Below are 15,109 nucleotides of genomic sequence, written 5' to 3'. Positions count from 1 at the left end.
TACTTGGGAGTCTATCTGGGCCTCTTTGACCAGGTATGCTCATAGCCATGTATTGAATATTTGACTGAGAAGTTATTTTCTTGTATTGTTTGTGACATTTGCCCTTCTGCTGCTCCATGCCTTTTATTTCTTTATATTCATTTATTTTCTTATTTCTTTTGGGTTGGGGGTGGGGGAGGTTTTTATGGGTTTGAACATTTGGGCTATGCTGCATTATTATGTCTGGTAGTTTTTGTTTGTGCTTTTGACCAATAAACAGTTTTGCAGATAAGGAAAAGATTGGAGATGTAAAGACTAATAGTAAATAGCTTTTTAAATTGGTTCATGGGTTATTTGAGATTGATTAAAAAAAAAAAGATCAATTAAGGAAAGTATTCCATCTGCCAATAAATTGGCGGAATTAAAAAAAAATAAAATTAGTGACTTGCAAACTGTTTTTAATTGATCAAGATAACGATTTTACAGTTTTGCATACAATTTTTAATGATCAAGTTAATGATTTATAGATATATCAGGACAATTAGAGGGTGTTAGGATAGATATGACCTGGGATCAATTTGCTATCCCAGATTGGAATTTTTTCTGTAAATTATATTCAAAATATGAAAAAAAAAAAATTACCATTTAAATGTCTGCCTGAGAAATGTATTGAGGAATGCATCGTTCCCATCTTTTTTGACTCCTGAGAGTTCTTGGGAGGGGAGGGGGGAAGGTGGGTTTGGGTTGTCAGTGAGTTCAATGTTATTATATGTGTACACTTCTTGTTGGTTTGATCTGCAGATACTTGTAGTTTTTCTTATTCCTTGGAAATTGATTGCGCTGGTTGTGTACTGTTTCTGTTATATCTTAATAAAGAAATTTGAAAAAAAAGAAAAGGACACCAGAAAATTCAAGAAAGGGATAAAGACCATCCTTTTCACAGACTACTTTACATTCTTTAGTAATTTCTAAATTCGATTATTGCAACGCTCTTCTTCTCAATATCACCCAAAAAGAAAAAAGAAGATTACAATTAATACAAAATACAGCCATCAAACTAATATATAATGCAAAAAATATGATCACGTTACACCCTTACTAATAGATGCACACTGGTTACCTATCACACATAGAATCTCGTTCAAAATAATATTACTCATTTTTTGATAGGTCTCCTACCATGGTATTTTTTCTATAGTATCCTACCCCTTTCTTTTGTCCTTTTCTTCTCTCTCCTTGGGAAGGTTCTACACCATACGGGTCTGGGTTGGGGAAGGGGGGGAGGGGGGGATGGGTTGGGTGAGGTTTTCTGCTGGGGGGTTTTTGGGGGTTATAATAAAACATGGTATTGGGCTTGTGTGGAGATATGTTCACCCGCTTTTGTGGGTTTTTTTTTTCTTTTTAGATGTGTCTGCATTTTGGTATTACAGACGTGTATCTGTTTTCTATTGTACTATGTTTCATTGTCTTTGCCCAATAAAGAAATATTATATATAAAACATTAGCATCAAGCGAACCTTCTTTTATACTCAGATACTTAACCCCCCATAATACCCAACGTCCACTCTGTTCTTCCGGACAAAATCTCCTCTCTGTACCCTCTCTAAAAGTAATCGGAACACGAAGATCAGATATGTTCACAGTCAAGGGGCCTCCATGGTGGAATGCTTTACCACATTACATTAGAACAGAAAAAACTATTGAAGTCATACTTATTTAATGATGCGTTTAATGTTTGATACTCTTAGATCTCTTAGAAATTTATTTATTTTCATTTGAAATTTTCTTTTTTTTTTTTTTGAGATGCTTTTACTAATGTTATGGATTATATAACCCTTTTCCTTTTGTTTTTACCTTTGTTCTTCTACCAACAATATAAAATGTAACTTTATTCTTTTTCCTCCCAAAGTCATGTTTGTAAATATTAGCTTTCTTTTATTAATTGTATTAACATTATGTACATCGCTTAGTAATTTTAATAGGCTCTAATAAACTTGTAAACTAATAAAGCAGCAAATAAGTAGAGAGCTGAGGAAGGAGGGGAAGAAAGGCCTGTACAGGTGAAGATTTTTATCCCAGGACAAGCAGGCAGCATATTCTCTACATGTGAGTGATGTCACCGAAGGAGCCCCCTAGCGGACGTTTTCGCAAGCAAACTTGCTTGAAGATATTCAAGCTTGCGACCTAGGGCATGTGTCTCCTCAGCGTTTTCCGCGGAGCCAGAAGCACTGCTCCCTTGCTTCGTGCGATATCGTTGTCCCTCTTGCACCGCGGCTTGTTTGGTTAGTTTCAGTTGAGTCACTGTGCCCGTGTCTTTGTTTTCCTTTCTTTTTCGTTTTTTCAGTTCGTATATTTTTGACCGAGTTCCCGGTCTTACTCTGGCCGCCTGGCCTCACGGGGACGCAGCCGTATTTTCTTATGTCCCGACCTCGTTCCTGGTTTAAAAACTGTACTAAGTGCAGTTATCTCCATCACTGACCCTCATCGTTGGTGTGTGGAGTGCCTGGGTGCAGAGCACTGTGCTGAGTCATGTCCCCATTGTGCGACTTTGCAACCGTGGGCTCTTCGTAGGAGGATGGCCAAGATTCTCCAACCCTTTGGCCTCATGGATCCTGTGGGACAAAAGGATATAAACTTTTTATAAAACAATCCTGTAAATCCATCCATTCCCAGAGATTTACCTATCTTAATATGATGTATCATCCCTCGTAGCTCATCCTGTTATATCCCCATCCAATCCTTGAGTCTCCGATTCTTGCAACTTCTTTAAATCTAATTGAGATAGATATTGTAACAGAGGACCACCTTTCCTTGATATTCTGATGTATATAATTCCTTATAAAATTCTAAAAATCTATCATAAATATCCTTCTCTTTTGTTAAGATATCTCCATGTTTGGAACAGTAAGGAGGAGTGTGTGGCGCAGTGGTTGGATCTACATCTGCCCAAACCCTAGCCAGCTTTTTAAAAAATAAAATCACAGACCTAAGAGCAACCCTACACACACCCACAATAAACACAATTCACTACCTCGAACACCATGACCAAGACTCCAGAGCAGACATGATCTGGGACCACTTCGAGTTCCCAGACTGGCACCAGTTCCTAAAATTATTCAACAAATACACCAAATCAAACTGTCTACTTGATGCATGTCCCCCCAAAATCATGAGTTTCCCCACTAGACTTCAAAAAGGAACTATTCACATGGCTAACAACCGCCCTTATAAACAGAACATTAAACAAGAACATGGGACACATACTGATCACTCCTATCCCCAAAGACCAGAATACCTCTACAGCGCTGACATCCATCTACAGACCCATAGCAAGTATTCCCCTTTTCACAAAGATATAGGAAGGCTTGGTCAATCTACAACTAGTAAACTACCTAGATAAATTTAACATCCTTAGTGAACACCAATCAGGATTCAGAAAAGGATACAACACAGAAACCGTCATAGCCTCCATACTAAACCATCTTTATAATCTTTTTAGCAAAGTAAAAGCACACTGATCCTACAACTAGACCTCAGCAGTGCGTTCGACCCGGTAGACCATGAGATCATGCTACTGTGCCTTGATGCAATGGGAATTTCGGGAAAGGTAAAGATATGGTTCCAAGAATTCCTAACAAACAGATCCTACTGAGTAACCAGCAATGGACATCACTCCAACCCATGGAATAACCCATTGGGCATGCCCCAAGGCTCCCCCCTATCGCCCACTCTGTTCAACATCTAAGTCGCATCCTTAGGTCACCTCCTACAAAAACTAAACTTAAAGCACTACATATACGCAGATGACATATCCATCTTAATCCCTCTAACCGACATCACAAATGAAATTACCGACAACCTCTCAAACACAATGACAGAAATCGAAAAATGAACCACCACCTTCAAACTGAAATTAAACACAGCGAAAACAAAAGTCTTTTTGGCAAGCCCCAATGACAAAATTACGAGAACATCGCTAAAAATCAACAACCACGAATACCCAATATCCAATACCATAAAAATACTGGGTATCACTCTAGATACACATCTAACCATGGCAGACCACATAAACTTACTGGTGAAAAAATGTTTTTACACGCTGTGGAAACTAAGGACCATAAAAAAATATTTTGACCCAACATCTTTCAGGTTGCTGGTGCAATCGCTGATCCTATCCCTCCTTGACTACTGTAACATCATCTACCTGGGTATCCCCAAAAAACAGTAAAAAAATTGAGATTAGTACAAAACACCGCTGTTTGCTTAATCTTCGGACTAAGAAAAAAAGACCACATCAGCCCCTACTACAAAAAACTACACTGGTTACCAATAGAAGCGCGAATACTATTCAAATTTGCATGTATCTGTTTCAAACAAGTCTGGGGACTAGCACCTTCCTACCTGCAAACTCACTTCGTTCTGCACAACCCCACACGAACTACCAGAAACAAAAACATCTTTGCCTACCCAAAGATCTCAGGCTGCAGATACAAATCCTTCCTGGATAGAACCTTCATGTTCCAAGCGAATAGACAAGAAGTCTGGTTGTGAAACTGCATAAATGAACCCAAACTGATTTACAAGCAATAAAAACCGCCCTATTCGACAAATTCATTGACTAAAACAGACCACCCTTAAACTAAAACAAACCCCCCATAAACGCTATTCAATCTCCCAGGAAGCTCCAATTTTCATGTATTCTTTACCCATGGAACTTAAATTAGTATGTACCTTGTTTATGTAACTTTTCTATTTTAGGCTCCTTATCATTCGCTGACTGTCCAGCCTTCTTTCAATGTGAACTGCCTAGAAATCGCCCGACTATGGCGGTATGGAAAAATAAAGTTATTATTACAGCCTCAGCACCCTGGGTTGTGGGTTTAAATCCCGCGCTGCTCCTTGTGGCCCTGGGCAAGTCTCTCAGTCCTCTATAGCCCCAGGTACGTTAGATAGATTGTGAGCCCACCGGGACAGATAGGGAAAATGCGTGAGTACCTGATTGTCAAAACCGCTTAGATAACCTTGATAAGCGGTCTATCAAATCCTAATAAACTTGAACATATACTCATAATATTACCTTGCAAACGTTGAACCTCAATACGATGTGCTAATAATTTCCCTGCCCGATTCCCAGATTCGTAAGGTTTAAGTCTAAGGTGGTCTAAATTAAACTTAATAGCTTCATCTTCTATTTTTCCCAGGTCCGCCAAATCTTGCCTTATTTCTTTTACAGCATGTTTAATTTTCCCCTTCACCGCAGCCACTTCACTCTTTATTTCCAGGACCCACTGCTGAAGTTCTTATGGCTGAAACCCCTGGATCTCCATGTCTCCTCCGGGGCAGAACCACTCGCTCTATCTCCTCCTCCCGACTCACATGGCATCTCATGGGCAGTTCCCGGGCCGCGCCGGAGGCCACCTTTTTCCTGCCCTCCTTCCTGAAAGCGATTCTCCCAGTGCTCCAAAGAATCTTCAAATACCGCCTTTTTTTCTGCTTAATCTTCACATGGAGGGGGGGGGGGGGAGTTCGGAGCTGAGGTCAGCGCTCCCTCCTCAGCCCGCCATCAAGGTTAGTGATGTCACCGCTGCAGTCTACTTCTAACTGGTCTCCGGCAGTGTGGCCTCTCCCCCTTGCAATCTGTGCAATTCCTCAACTAAACCACTCTTAGCTTTACCCTTCTCCTCCACTGCCAATTCCAGACTTTTTTCTTTCATCTAGCTGCCCCCTATGCTTGGTATAAATTACCCTTACCTTGTTTAAAAGCAGACTGAAAACCCATCTTTTTAATATAGCCTTCACTCCATAACCAACCAAGCCAGCAGATTAACCATTCCCCTTAACTATATCCATGACATCCTGTTTATCTGTTTAGATTGTAAGCTCTTTGAAGAAGGGACTGTCTTCTTTGTGACTCTGTGATAGCGCTACAGAAATAATTAATAGTAGCAGCAGTAGAAATTCAGGGCCTCTGGGGACCAGAACCATCCAGCAAATCCGTATTTTACCTTTTGCCCCAGAATAGTACATAATAATCCCTGACTCTGGACACAGTCAGGCAGGGCCAGGCCCTGCTCAACCACTGCAGGACCCAACGAGGCGCCTCGAGCGCTGCTACCCCCAGGGAAACGACCCAACAAGAAACCCCGTCAAGCGCGCGCACTTAGGGCGTGGCGTCGGAGGCTCCCGCCCCTATCACTCAAAGTCCCCAATCAGAAATCTTCCATCTGGTCACTGAGCCGAGAGCGAAATGCGCGCCAGGGAAAACCGACCCCACTCGAGCGCGCAAGTCCATGAGCGAGGACGTTTCGGGAGCGCGGACGCTGCACACGCAAGAACTGTCGTAGGGCGAAGGCTCCCCGAAAGCGTCGATGACATTCGGGGGGCGCGCACGCAGGGAAGCTCGAGGACACGCTCGGAAGCAGCCGGGCCGAATACAGGGAGAGACTGCGGAGCCGCGGAGGGGGAAGCGGCCGAAAAGATGCCGAATAAAAGCAAGAAAGACAAGGTAGGAGCGCAGGAAAGAGAAAGAGGGAGGGGCCTCTCTGGCAACGCACCCCCCGACTCCACCCCCCTGACCCCGGCCCTCTCATCTCCTACCTACAACAACCCCCACCCCATCCAATTGCCTGGCCCCTCCCCACAACCCCCTACCAGACTCCCAGTTACTTGACCCCTACCCACCTCTTATCCCACAACCCCCTACCATCCTCCCAGTTACTTAACCCCTACCCACCTCTTATCCCACAACCCCCTACCAGACTCCCAGTTACTTAACCCCTACCCACCTCTTATCCCACAACCCCCTACCAGACTCCCAGTTACTTGACCCCTACCCACCTCTTATCCCACAACCCCCTACCATCCTCCCAGTTACTTAACCCCTACCCACCTCTTATCCCACAACCCCCTACCAGACTCCCAGTTACTTGACCCCTACCCACCTCTTATCCCACAACCCCCTACCATGCTCCCAGTTACTTAACCCCTACCCACCTCTTATCCCACAACCCCCTACCATCCTCCCAGTTACTTAACCCCTACCCACCTCTTATCCCACAACCCCCTACCAGACTCCCAGTTACTTGACCCCTACCCACCTCTTATCCCACAACCCCCTACCAGACTCCCAGTTACTTAACCCCTACCCACCTCTTATCCCACAACCCCCTACCATCCTCCCAGTTACTTAACCCCTACCCACCTCTTATCCCACAACCCCCTACCAGACTCCCAGTTACTTGACCCCTACCCACCTCTTATCCCACAACCCCCTACCATCCTCCCAGTTACTTAACCCCTACCCACCTCTTATCCCACAACCCCCTACCAACCTCCCAGTTACTTAACCCCTACCCACCTCTTATCCCACAACCCCCTACCAGACTCCCAGTTACTTGACCCCTACCCACCTCTTATCCCACAACCCCCTACCAGACTCCCAGTTACTTAACCCCTACCCACCTCTTATCCCACAACCCCCTACCATCCTCCCAGTTACTTGACCCCTACCCACCTCTTATCCCACAACCCCCTACCATCCTCCCAGTTACTTAACCCCTACCCACCTCTTATCCCACAACCCCCTACCATCCTCCCAGTTACTTAACCCCTACCCACCTCTTATCCCACAACCCCCTACCAGACTCCCAGTTACTTGACCCCTACCCACCTCTTATCCCACAACCCCCTACCAGACTCCCAGTTACTTAACCCCTACCCACCTCTTATCCCACAACCCCCTACCAGACTCCCAGTTACTTGACCCCTACCCACCTCTTATCCCACAACCCCCTACCATCCTCCCAGTTACTTAACCCCTACCCACCTCTTATCCCACAACCCCCTACCAGACTCCCAGTTACTTGACCCCTACCCACCTCTTATCCTACAACCCCCTACCAGACTCCCAGTTACTTAACCCCTACCCACAACCCCCTACCAGACTCCCAGTTACTTGACCCCTACCCACAACCCCCTACCAGACTCCCAGTTACTTGACCTCTACCCACCTCTTATCCCACAACCCCCTACCAGACTCCCAGTTACTTAACCCCTACGCACCTCTTATCCCACAACCCCCTACCATCCTCCCAGTTACTTAACCCCTACGCACCTCTTATCCCACAACCCCCTACCAGACTCCCAGTTACTTGACCCCTACCCACCTCTTATCCCACAACCCCCTACCAGACTCCCAGTTACTTGACCCCTACCAACCTCTTATCCCACAACCCCCTACCAGACTCCCAGTTACTTGACCCCTACCCACCTCTTATCCCACAACCCCCTACCAGACTCCCAGTTACTTGACCCCTACCCACTTCTTATCCCACAACCCCCTACCGTCCTCCCAGTTACTTGACCCCTACCCACCTCTTATCCCACAACCCCTACCATCCTCCCAGTTACTTGACCCCTACCCACCTCTTATTCCACATCCCCCTACCCACTTCTTATCCCACAACCCCCTACCGTCCTCCCAGTTACTTGACCCCTACCCACTTCTTATCCCACAACCCCCTACCGTCCTCCCAGTTACTTGACCCCTACCCACCTCTTATCCCACAACCCCCTACCGTCCTCCCAGTTACTTGACCCCTACCCACCTCTTATCCCACAACCCCTACCATCCTCCCAGTTACTTGACCCCTACCCACCTCTTATTCTACATCCCCCTACTCACCTCTTATCCCACAACCCCCTACCAGACTCCCAGTTACTTGACCCCTACCCACCTCTTATCCCACAACCCCTACCAGACTCCCAGTTACTTGTCCCCTACACACCTCTTATCCCACAACCCCCTACCAGACTCCCAGTTACTTGACCTCTACCCACCTCTTATCCCACAACCCCCTACCAGACTCCCAGTTACTTGACCCCTACCCACCTCTTATCCCACAACCCCTACCATCCTCCCAGTTACTTGACCTCTACCCACCTCTTATCCCACAACCCCCTACCATCCTCCCAGTTACTTGACCCCTACCCACCTCTTATCCCACAACCCCTACCATCCTCCCAGTTACTTGACCCCTACCCACCTCTTATCCCACAACCCCCTACCATCCTCCCAGTTACTTGACCCCTACCCACCTCTTATCCCACAACCCCCTACCATCCTCCCAGTTACTTGACCCCTACCCACCTCTTATCCCACAACCCCCTACCAGACTCCCAGTTACTTGACCCCTACCCACCTCTTATCCCACAACCCCCTACCAGACTCCCAGTTACTTGACCCCTACCCACCTCTTATCCCACAACCCCCTACCATCCTCCCAGTTACTTGACCCCTACCCACCTCTTTTCCCACAACCCCCTACCATCCTCCCAGTTACTTGACCCCTACCCACCTCTTATCCCACAACCCCCTACCATCCACCCAGTTACTTGTCCCCTACACACCTCTTATCCCACAACCCCCTACCATCCTCCCAGTTACTTGACCTCTACCCACCTCTTATCCCACAACCCCTACCATCCTCCCAGTTACTTGACCCCTACCCACCTCTTATCCCACAACCCCCTACCATCCTCCCAGTAACTTGACCCCTACCCACCTCTTATCCCACAACCCCCTACCATCCTCCCAGTTACTTGTCCCCTACACACCTCTTATCCCACAACCCCCTACCATCCTCCCAGTTACTTGACCTCTACCCACCTCTTATCCCACAACCCCCTACCAGACTCCCAGTTACTTGACCCCTACCCACCTCTTATCCCACAACCCCCTATCATCCTCCCAGTTACTTGAACCCTACCCACCTCTTATCCCACAACCCCCTACCAGACTCCCAGTTACTTGACCCCTACGCACCTCTTATCCCACAACCCCCTACCATCCTCCCAATTACTTGACCCCTACCCACCTCTTATCCCACAACCCCCTACCAGACTCCCAGTTACTTGACCCCTACCCACCTCTTATCCCACAACCCCCTACCATCCTCCCAGTTACTTGACCCCCTACCCACCTCTTATCCCACAACCCCCTACCATCCTCCCAGTTACTTGACCCCTACCCACCTCTTATCCCACAACCCCCTACCAGACTCCCAGTTACTTGACCCCCACGCACCTCTTATCCCACAACCCCCTACCATCCTCCCAGTTACTTGACCCCTACCCACCTCTTATCCCACAACCCCCTACCATCCTCCCAGTTACTTGACCCCTACCCACCTCTTATCCCACAACCCCCTACCATCCTCCCAGTTACTTGACCTCTACCCACCTCTTATCCCACAACCCCCTACCATCCTCCCAGTTACTTGACCCCTACCCACCTCTTATCCCACAACCCCCTACCATCCTCCCAGTTACTTGACCCCTACCCACCTCTTATCCCACAACCCCCTACCAGACTCCCAGTTACTTGACCCCTACCCACTTCTTATCCCACAATCCCCTACCATCCTCCCAGTTACTTGACCCCTTCCCACCTCTTATCCCACAACCCCCTACCATCCTCCCAGTTACTTGATCCCTACCCACCTCTTATCCCACAACCCCCTACCATCCTCCCAGTTACTTGACCTCTACCCACCTCTTATCCCACAACCCCCTACCATCCTCCCAGTTACTTGACCCCTACCGACCTCTTATCCCACAACCCCTACCATCCTCCCAGTTACTTGACCCCTACCCACCTCTTATCCCACAACCCCCTACCATCCTCCCAGTTACTTGACCCCTACCCACCTCTTATCCCACAACCCCCTACCAGACTCCCAGTTACTTGACCCCTACCCACCTCTTATCCCACAACCCCCTACCATCCTCCCAGTTACTTGACCCCTACCCACCTCTTATCCCACAACCCCCTACCATCCTCCCAGTTACTTGACCCCTACCCACCTCTTATCCCACAACCCCCTACCATCCTCCCAGTTACTTGACCCCTACCCACCTCTTATCCCACAACCCCCTACCAGACTCCCAGTTACTTGACCCCTACCCACCTCTTATCCCACAACCCCCTACCATCTTCCCAGTTACTTGACCCCTACCCACCTCTTATCCCACAACCCCCTACCATCCTCCCAGTTACTTGACCCCTACCCACCTCTTATCCCACAACCCCCTACCATCCTCCCAGTTACTTGTCCCCTACACACCTCTTATCCCACAACCCCCTACCATCCTCCCAGTTACTTGACCTCTACCCACCTCTTATCCCACAACCCCTACCATCCTCCCAGTTACTTGACCCCTACCCACCTCTTATCCCACAACCCCCTACCATCCTCCCAGTTACTTGACCCCTACCCACCTCTTATCCCACAACCCCCTACCATCCTCCCAGTTACTTGTCCCCTACACACCTCTTATCCCACAACCCCCTACCATCCTCCCAGTTACTTGACCCCTACCCACCTCTTATCCCACAACCCCCTACCAGACTCCCAGTTACTTGACCCCTACCCACCTCTTATCCCACAACCCCCTACCATCCTCCCAGTTACTTGACCCCTACCCACCTCTTATCCCACAACCCCCTACCAGACTCCCAGTTACTTGACCCCTACGCACCTCTTATCCCACAACCCCCTACCATCCTCCCAGTTACTTGACCCCTACCCACCTCTTATCCCACAACCCCCTACCAGACTCCCAGTTACTTGACCCCTACCCACTTCTTATCCCACAATCCCCTACCATCCTCCCAGTTACTTGACCCCTTCCCAACTCTTATCCCACAACCCCCTACCATCCTCCCAGTTACTTGACCCCCTACCCACCTCTTATCCCACAACCCCCTACCATCCTCCCAGTTACTTGACCCCTACGCACCTCTTATCCCACAACCCCATTCCTTCCTCATAATTCACACCCCACTCCTCCTACCAGTTACTTGACCCCTACCCATCTCTTATCCCACAACCCTCTACCTTCCTCATAATTCACACCCCCATGCCTTCTCCCAGTTACTTAACCCCTACCCATCTCTTGTCCTACAACCCCCTCCTCAAAATTCACAGCCCCACCCCTTCTCTGTTTCTTAACCCCTACCCATCTCTTATCCAACAACCCCTACCTTCCTCACAATTCACAGCCCCACCCCATCTCCCAGTTACTTGACCCCTACCCACCTCTTATCCCACAACCCCCTACCATCCTCCCAGTTACTTGACCCCCTACGCACCTCTTATCCCACAACCCCCTACCATCCTCCCAGTTACTTGACCCCTACCCACCTCTTATCCCACAACCCCCTACCAGACTCCCAGTTACTTGACCCCTACCCACTTCTTATCCCACAATCCCCTACCATCCTCCCAGTTACTTGACCCCTTCCCACCTCTTATCCCACAACCCCCTACCATCCTCCCAGTTACTTGACCCCCTACCCACCTCTTATCCCACAACCCCCTACCATCCTCCCAGTTACTTGACCCCTACGCACCTCTTATCCCACAACCCCCTACCTTCCTTATAATTCACACCCCCACCCCTTCTCCCAGTTACTTAATCCCTACTCATCTCTTATCCAACAACCCCTACCTTCCTCATAATTCACACCCCATCCCTCCTCCCAGTTACTTGACCTCAACCCACCTCTTATCCCACAACCCCCTACCATCCTCCCAGTTACTTGACCCCTACCCACCTCTTATCCCACAACCCCTACCATCCTCCCAGTTATTTGACCCCTACCCACCTCTTATCCCACAACCCCCTACCATCCTCCCAGTTACTTGACCCCTACCCACCTCTTATCCCACAACCCCCTACCATCCTCCCAGTTACTTGACCCCTACCCACCTCTTATCCCACAACCCCCTACCATCCTCCCAGTTACTTGACCCCTACCCACCTCTTATCCCACAACCCCTACCATCCTCCCAGTTACTTGACCCCTACCCACCTCTTATCCCACAACCCCCTACCAGACTCCCAGTTACTTGACCCCTACCCACCTCTTATCCCACAACCCCCTACCAGACTCCCAGTTACTTGACCCCTACCCACCTCTTATCCCACAACCCCCTACCATCCTCCCAGTTACTTGACCCCTACCCACCTCTTATCCCACAACCCCCTACCATCCTCCCAGTTACTTGACCCCTACCCACCTCTTATCCCACAACCTCCTACCATCCTCCCAGTTACTTGACCCCCTACCCACCTCTTATCCCACAAACCCCTACCATCCTCCCAGTTACTTGACCCCTACGCACCTCTTATCCCACAACCCCCTACCATCCTCCCAGTTACTTGACCTCTACCCACCTCTTATCCCACAACCCCCTACCATCCTCCCAGTTACTTGACCCCCCTACCCACCTCTTATCCCACAACCCCCTACCATCCTCCCAGTTACTTGACCCCTACGCACCTCTTATCCCACAACCCCATTCCTTCCTCATAATTCACACCCCACTCCTCCTACCAGTTACTTGACCCCTACCCATCTCTTATCCCACAACCCTCTACCTTCCTCATAATTCACACCCCCACGCCTTCTCCCAGTTACTTAACTCCTACCCATCTCTTATCCTACAACCCCCTCCTCAAAATTCACAGCCCCACCCCTTCTCTGTTTCTTAACCCCTACCCATCTCTTATCCAACAACCCCTACCTTCCTCACAATTCACAGCCCCACCCCATCTCCCAGTTACTTGACCCCTACCCATTTCTTATCCCACAACCCCCTACCTTCCTTATAATTCACACCCCCACCCCTTCTCCCAGTTACTTAATCCCTACTCATCTCTTATCCAACCCCTACCTTCCTCATAATTCACACCCCATCCCTCCTCCCAGTTACTTGACCTCAACCCATCTCTTATCCCACAACCGCCCACCCTCCTTCCTATTCATAGCCCCACCCCTCCTCCCGTTACTTGACCCCCCTACCCATCTCTTATCCCACAACCCCCACCCTCCTTACAATTCACACCCCACCCCTCCCAGCTACTTGACCCCTACCCATCTTTTTTCCCAGACCCCCCACCCTCCACACAATTCACAGCCCCACCCCTCTTCCCTGTGACGTGACCCCCTACCCATCTCTTGTCCCACAATCCCCTCCTCACAATTCACTCTAATTACTTGACTTTACCTGTCTCTTATTTTCTTGCCCCCCATGACTACTCCTTCCTTATTTAGAAATGTTAACTAGTCTGAAAGTCTATATCTTGAAAAACATTCTTGCATGTTATTATACTCTTCCCCCAAGTAATGATCCATCGTGAAAGAACACTTATTTGACTTTGTGTTTAAAAACACAATCTCTGACTTCCAGTGGGTCCAGGTTTGCTAGTTGGATTATATGTTTATTTGCTCAATTATTTTGCTCAATTATTTAGCCCGTCCTCCCAAAGGAGCCCAGAACGGGTTACAAAGTACATCCACAATATAATCAAGACAGCACAAAGATTACATAATTTACAATATAGACATGACAAAAAACATATCCACTAAGCAGCTCTGGTGAGAGTAGGTAGTGTAGGTTGATTGAATGGCATTTCTGTGTTCATGTCCTTAAGGCGTGGGTTTGTGAAGTGGAAGGTTTTCACAGCCTTCCTGAAGCTCCAGACTCCATCTAGTGTTCTAACAGATGGGGGGGATGGTGTGCCATAGTCTGGGAATGAAATGTGAGTAGGAGCTTTTGTGGGTTGTTTCAATTTTGAGGGAGCAGCCAGGAGGTATGGTCAATCGTTTTTCTCCTTGGGACCTCAGTGGTTGCTTTGGGAAGTAGATTTGTAGTTTGGAATCATTTTATGGAAGGTTTTGAAAGTGAGCATCAGGGCCTTGGTTTTTGAATGGGCAGCCAGTGCGTGGAAGCTAATGCAGGGGTGACATGGTTGCAAATGCCAAGGTTTTTTAGGAGGCGGATTGCAACATTTTGCACCCTTTGGAGGCGGGAGAGAGTTTTGGTAGGCAGGCCCGCTAGTAGTGTGTTGCAATAGTTTAAGCGAGATAGTACAAAAGTGTACAGTAGTTGGGGTGAATTCAGGTTCTCAGAAGTATGCACATATGGTTTTTAGCTGACGGAGGTAATAGAATAATAATAATAATTTATTTTTTTGTATACCGCCATACCCAGGGAGTTCTAGGTGGTTCATAGAAGATAGGTGAAATACAAACAATACAGTTGAAATTGAAGAACATAACAAA

The 15,109-nt window shown here is 48.1% G+C and overlaps 1 protein-coding gene and 1 long non-coding RNA gene across 3 annotated transcripts in view; one reads left to right on the top strand and one right to left on the bottom strand.

The window, feature by feature from the left end:
* Nucleotides 1–1,706: 1,706 nt before the first annotated feature.
* On the bottom strand, nt 1,707–6,140 carry LOC117357326. The gene is made up of 2 exons (XR_004538785.1): nt 5,985–6,140; nt 1,707–2,591 (listed from the first exon to the last, which is right to left on the bottom strand). It is a non-coding gene; the product is annotated as an uncharacterized LOC117357326 (long non-coding RNA).
* A 46-nt stretch (nt 6,141–6,186) lies between these two features.
* Nucleotides 6,187–15,109, top strand: part of PPP2R5D (protein phosphatase 2 regulatory subunit B'delta) — a 391,698-nt gene continuing 382,775 nt past the window's right edge. The window contains exon 1 of one of the 2 annotated variants that reach the window (XM_033937706.1): nt 6,187–6,484. In XM_033937706.1, coding sequence (XP_033793597.1) covers nt 6,227–6,484 — 258 coding nt within the window. In that variant the 5' untranslated portion in view covers nt 6,187–6,226. The remainder of the gene's footprint in view (nt 6,485–15,109) is intronic. The other variant, XM_033937705.1, reaches the window with a different exon arrangement.

This window comes from Geotrypetes seraphini, chromosome 3, assembly GCF_902459505.1.
Source record: "Geotrypetes seraphini chromosome 3, aGeoSer1.1, whole genome shotgun sequence".
Classification (NCBI taxonomy): domain Eukaryota; kingdom Metazoa; phylum Chordata; class Amphibia; order Gymnophiona; family Dermophiidae; genus Geotrypetes; species Geotrypetes seraphini.
The sequence above is the reverse complement of the archived record's forward strand: the minus strand, read 5'-3'. Positions and strand labels throughout refer to the sequence as shown.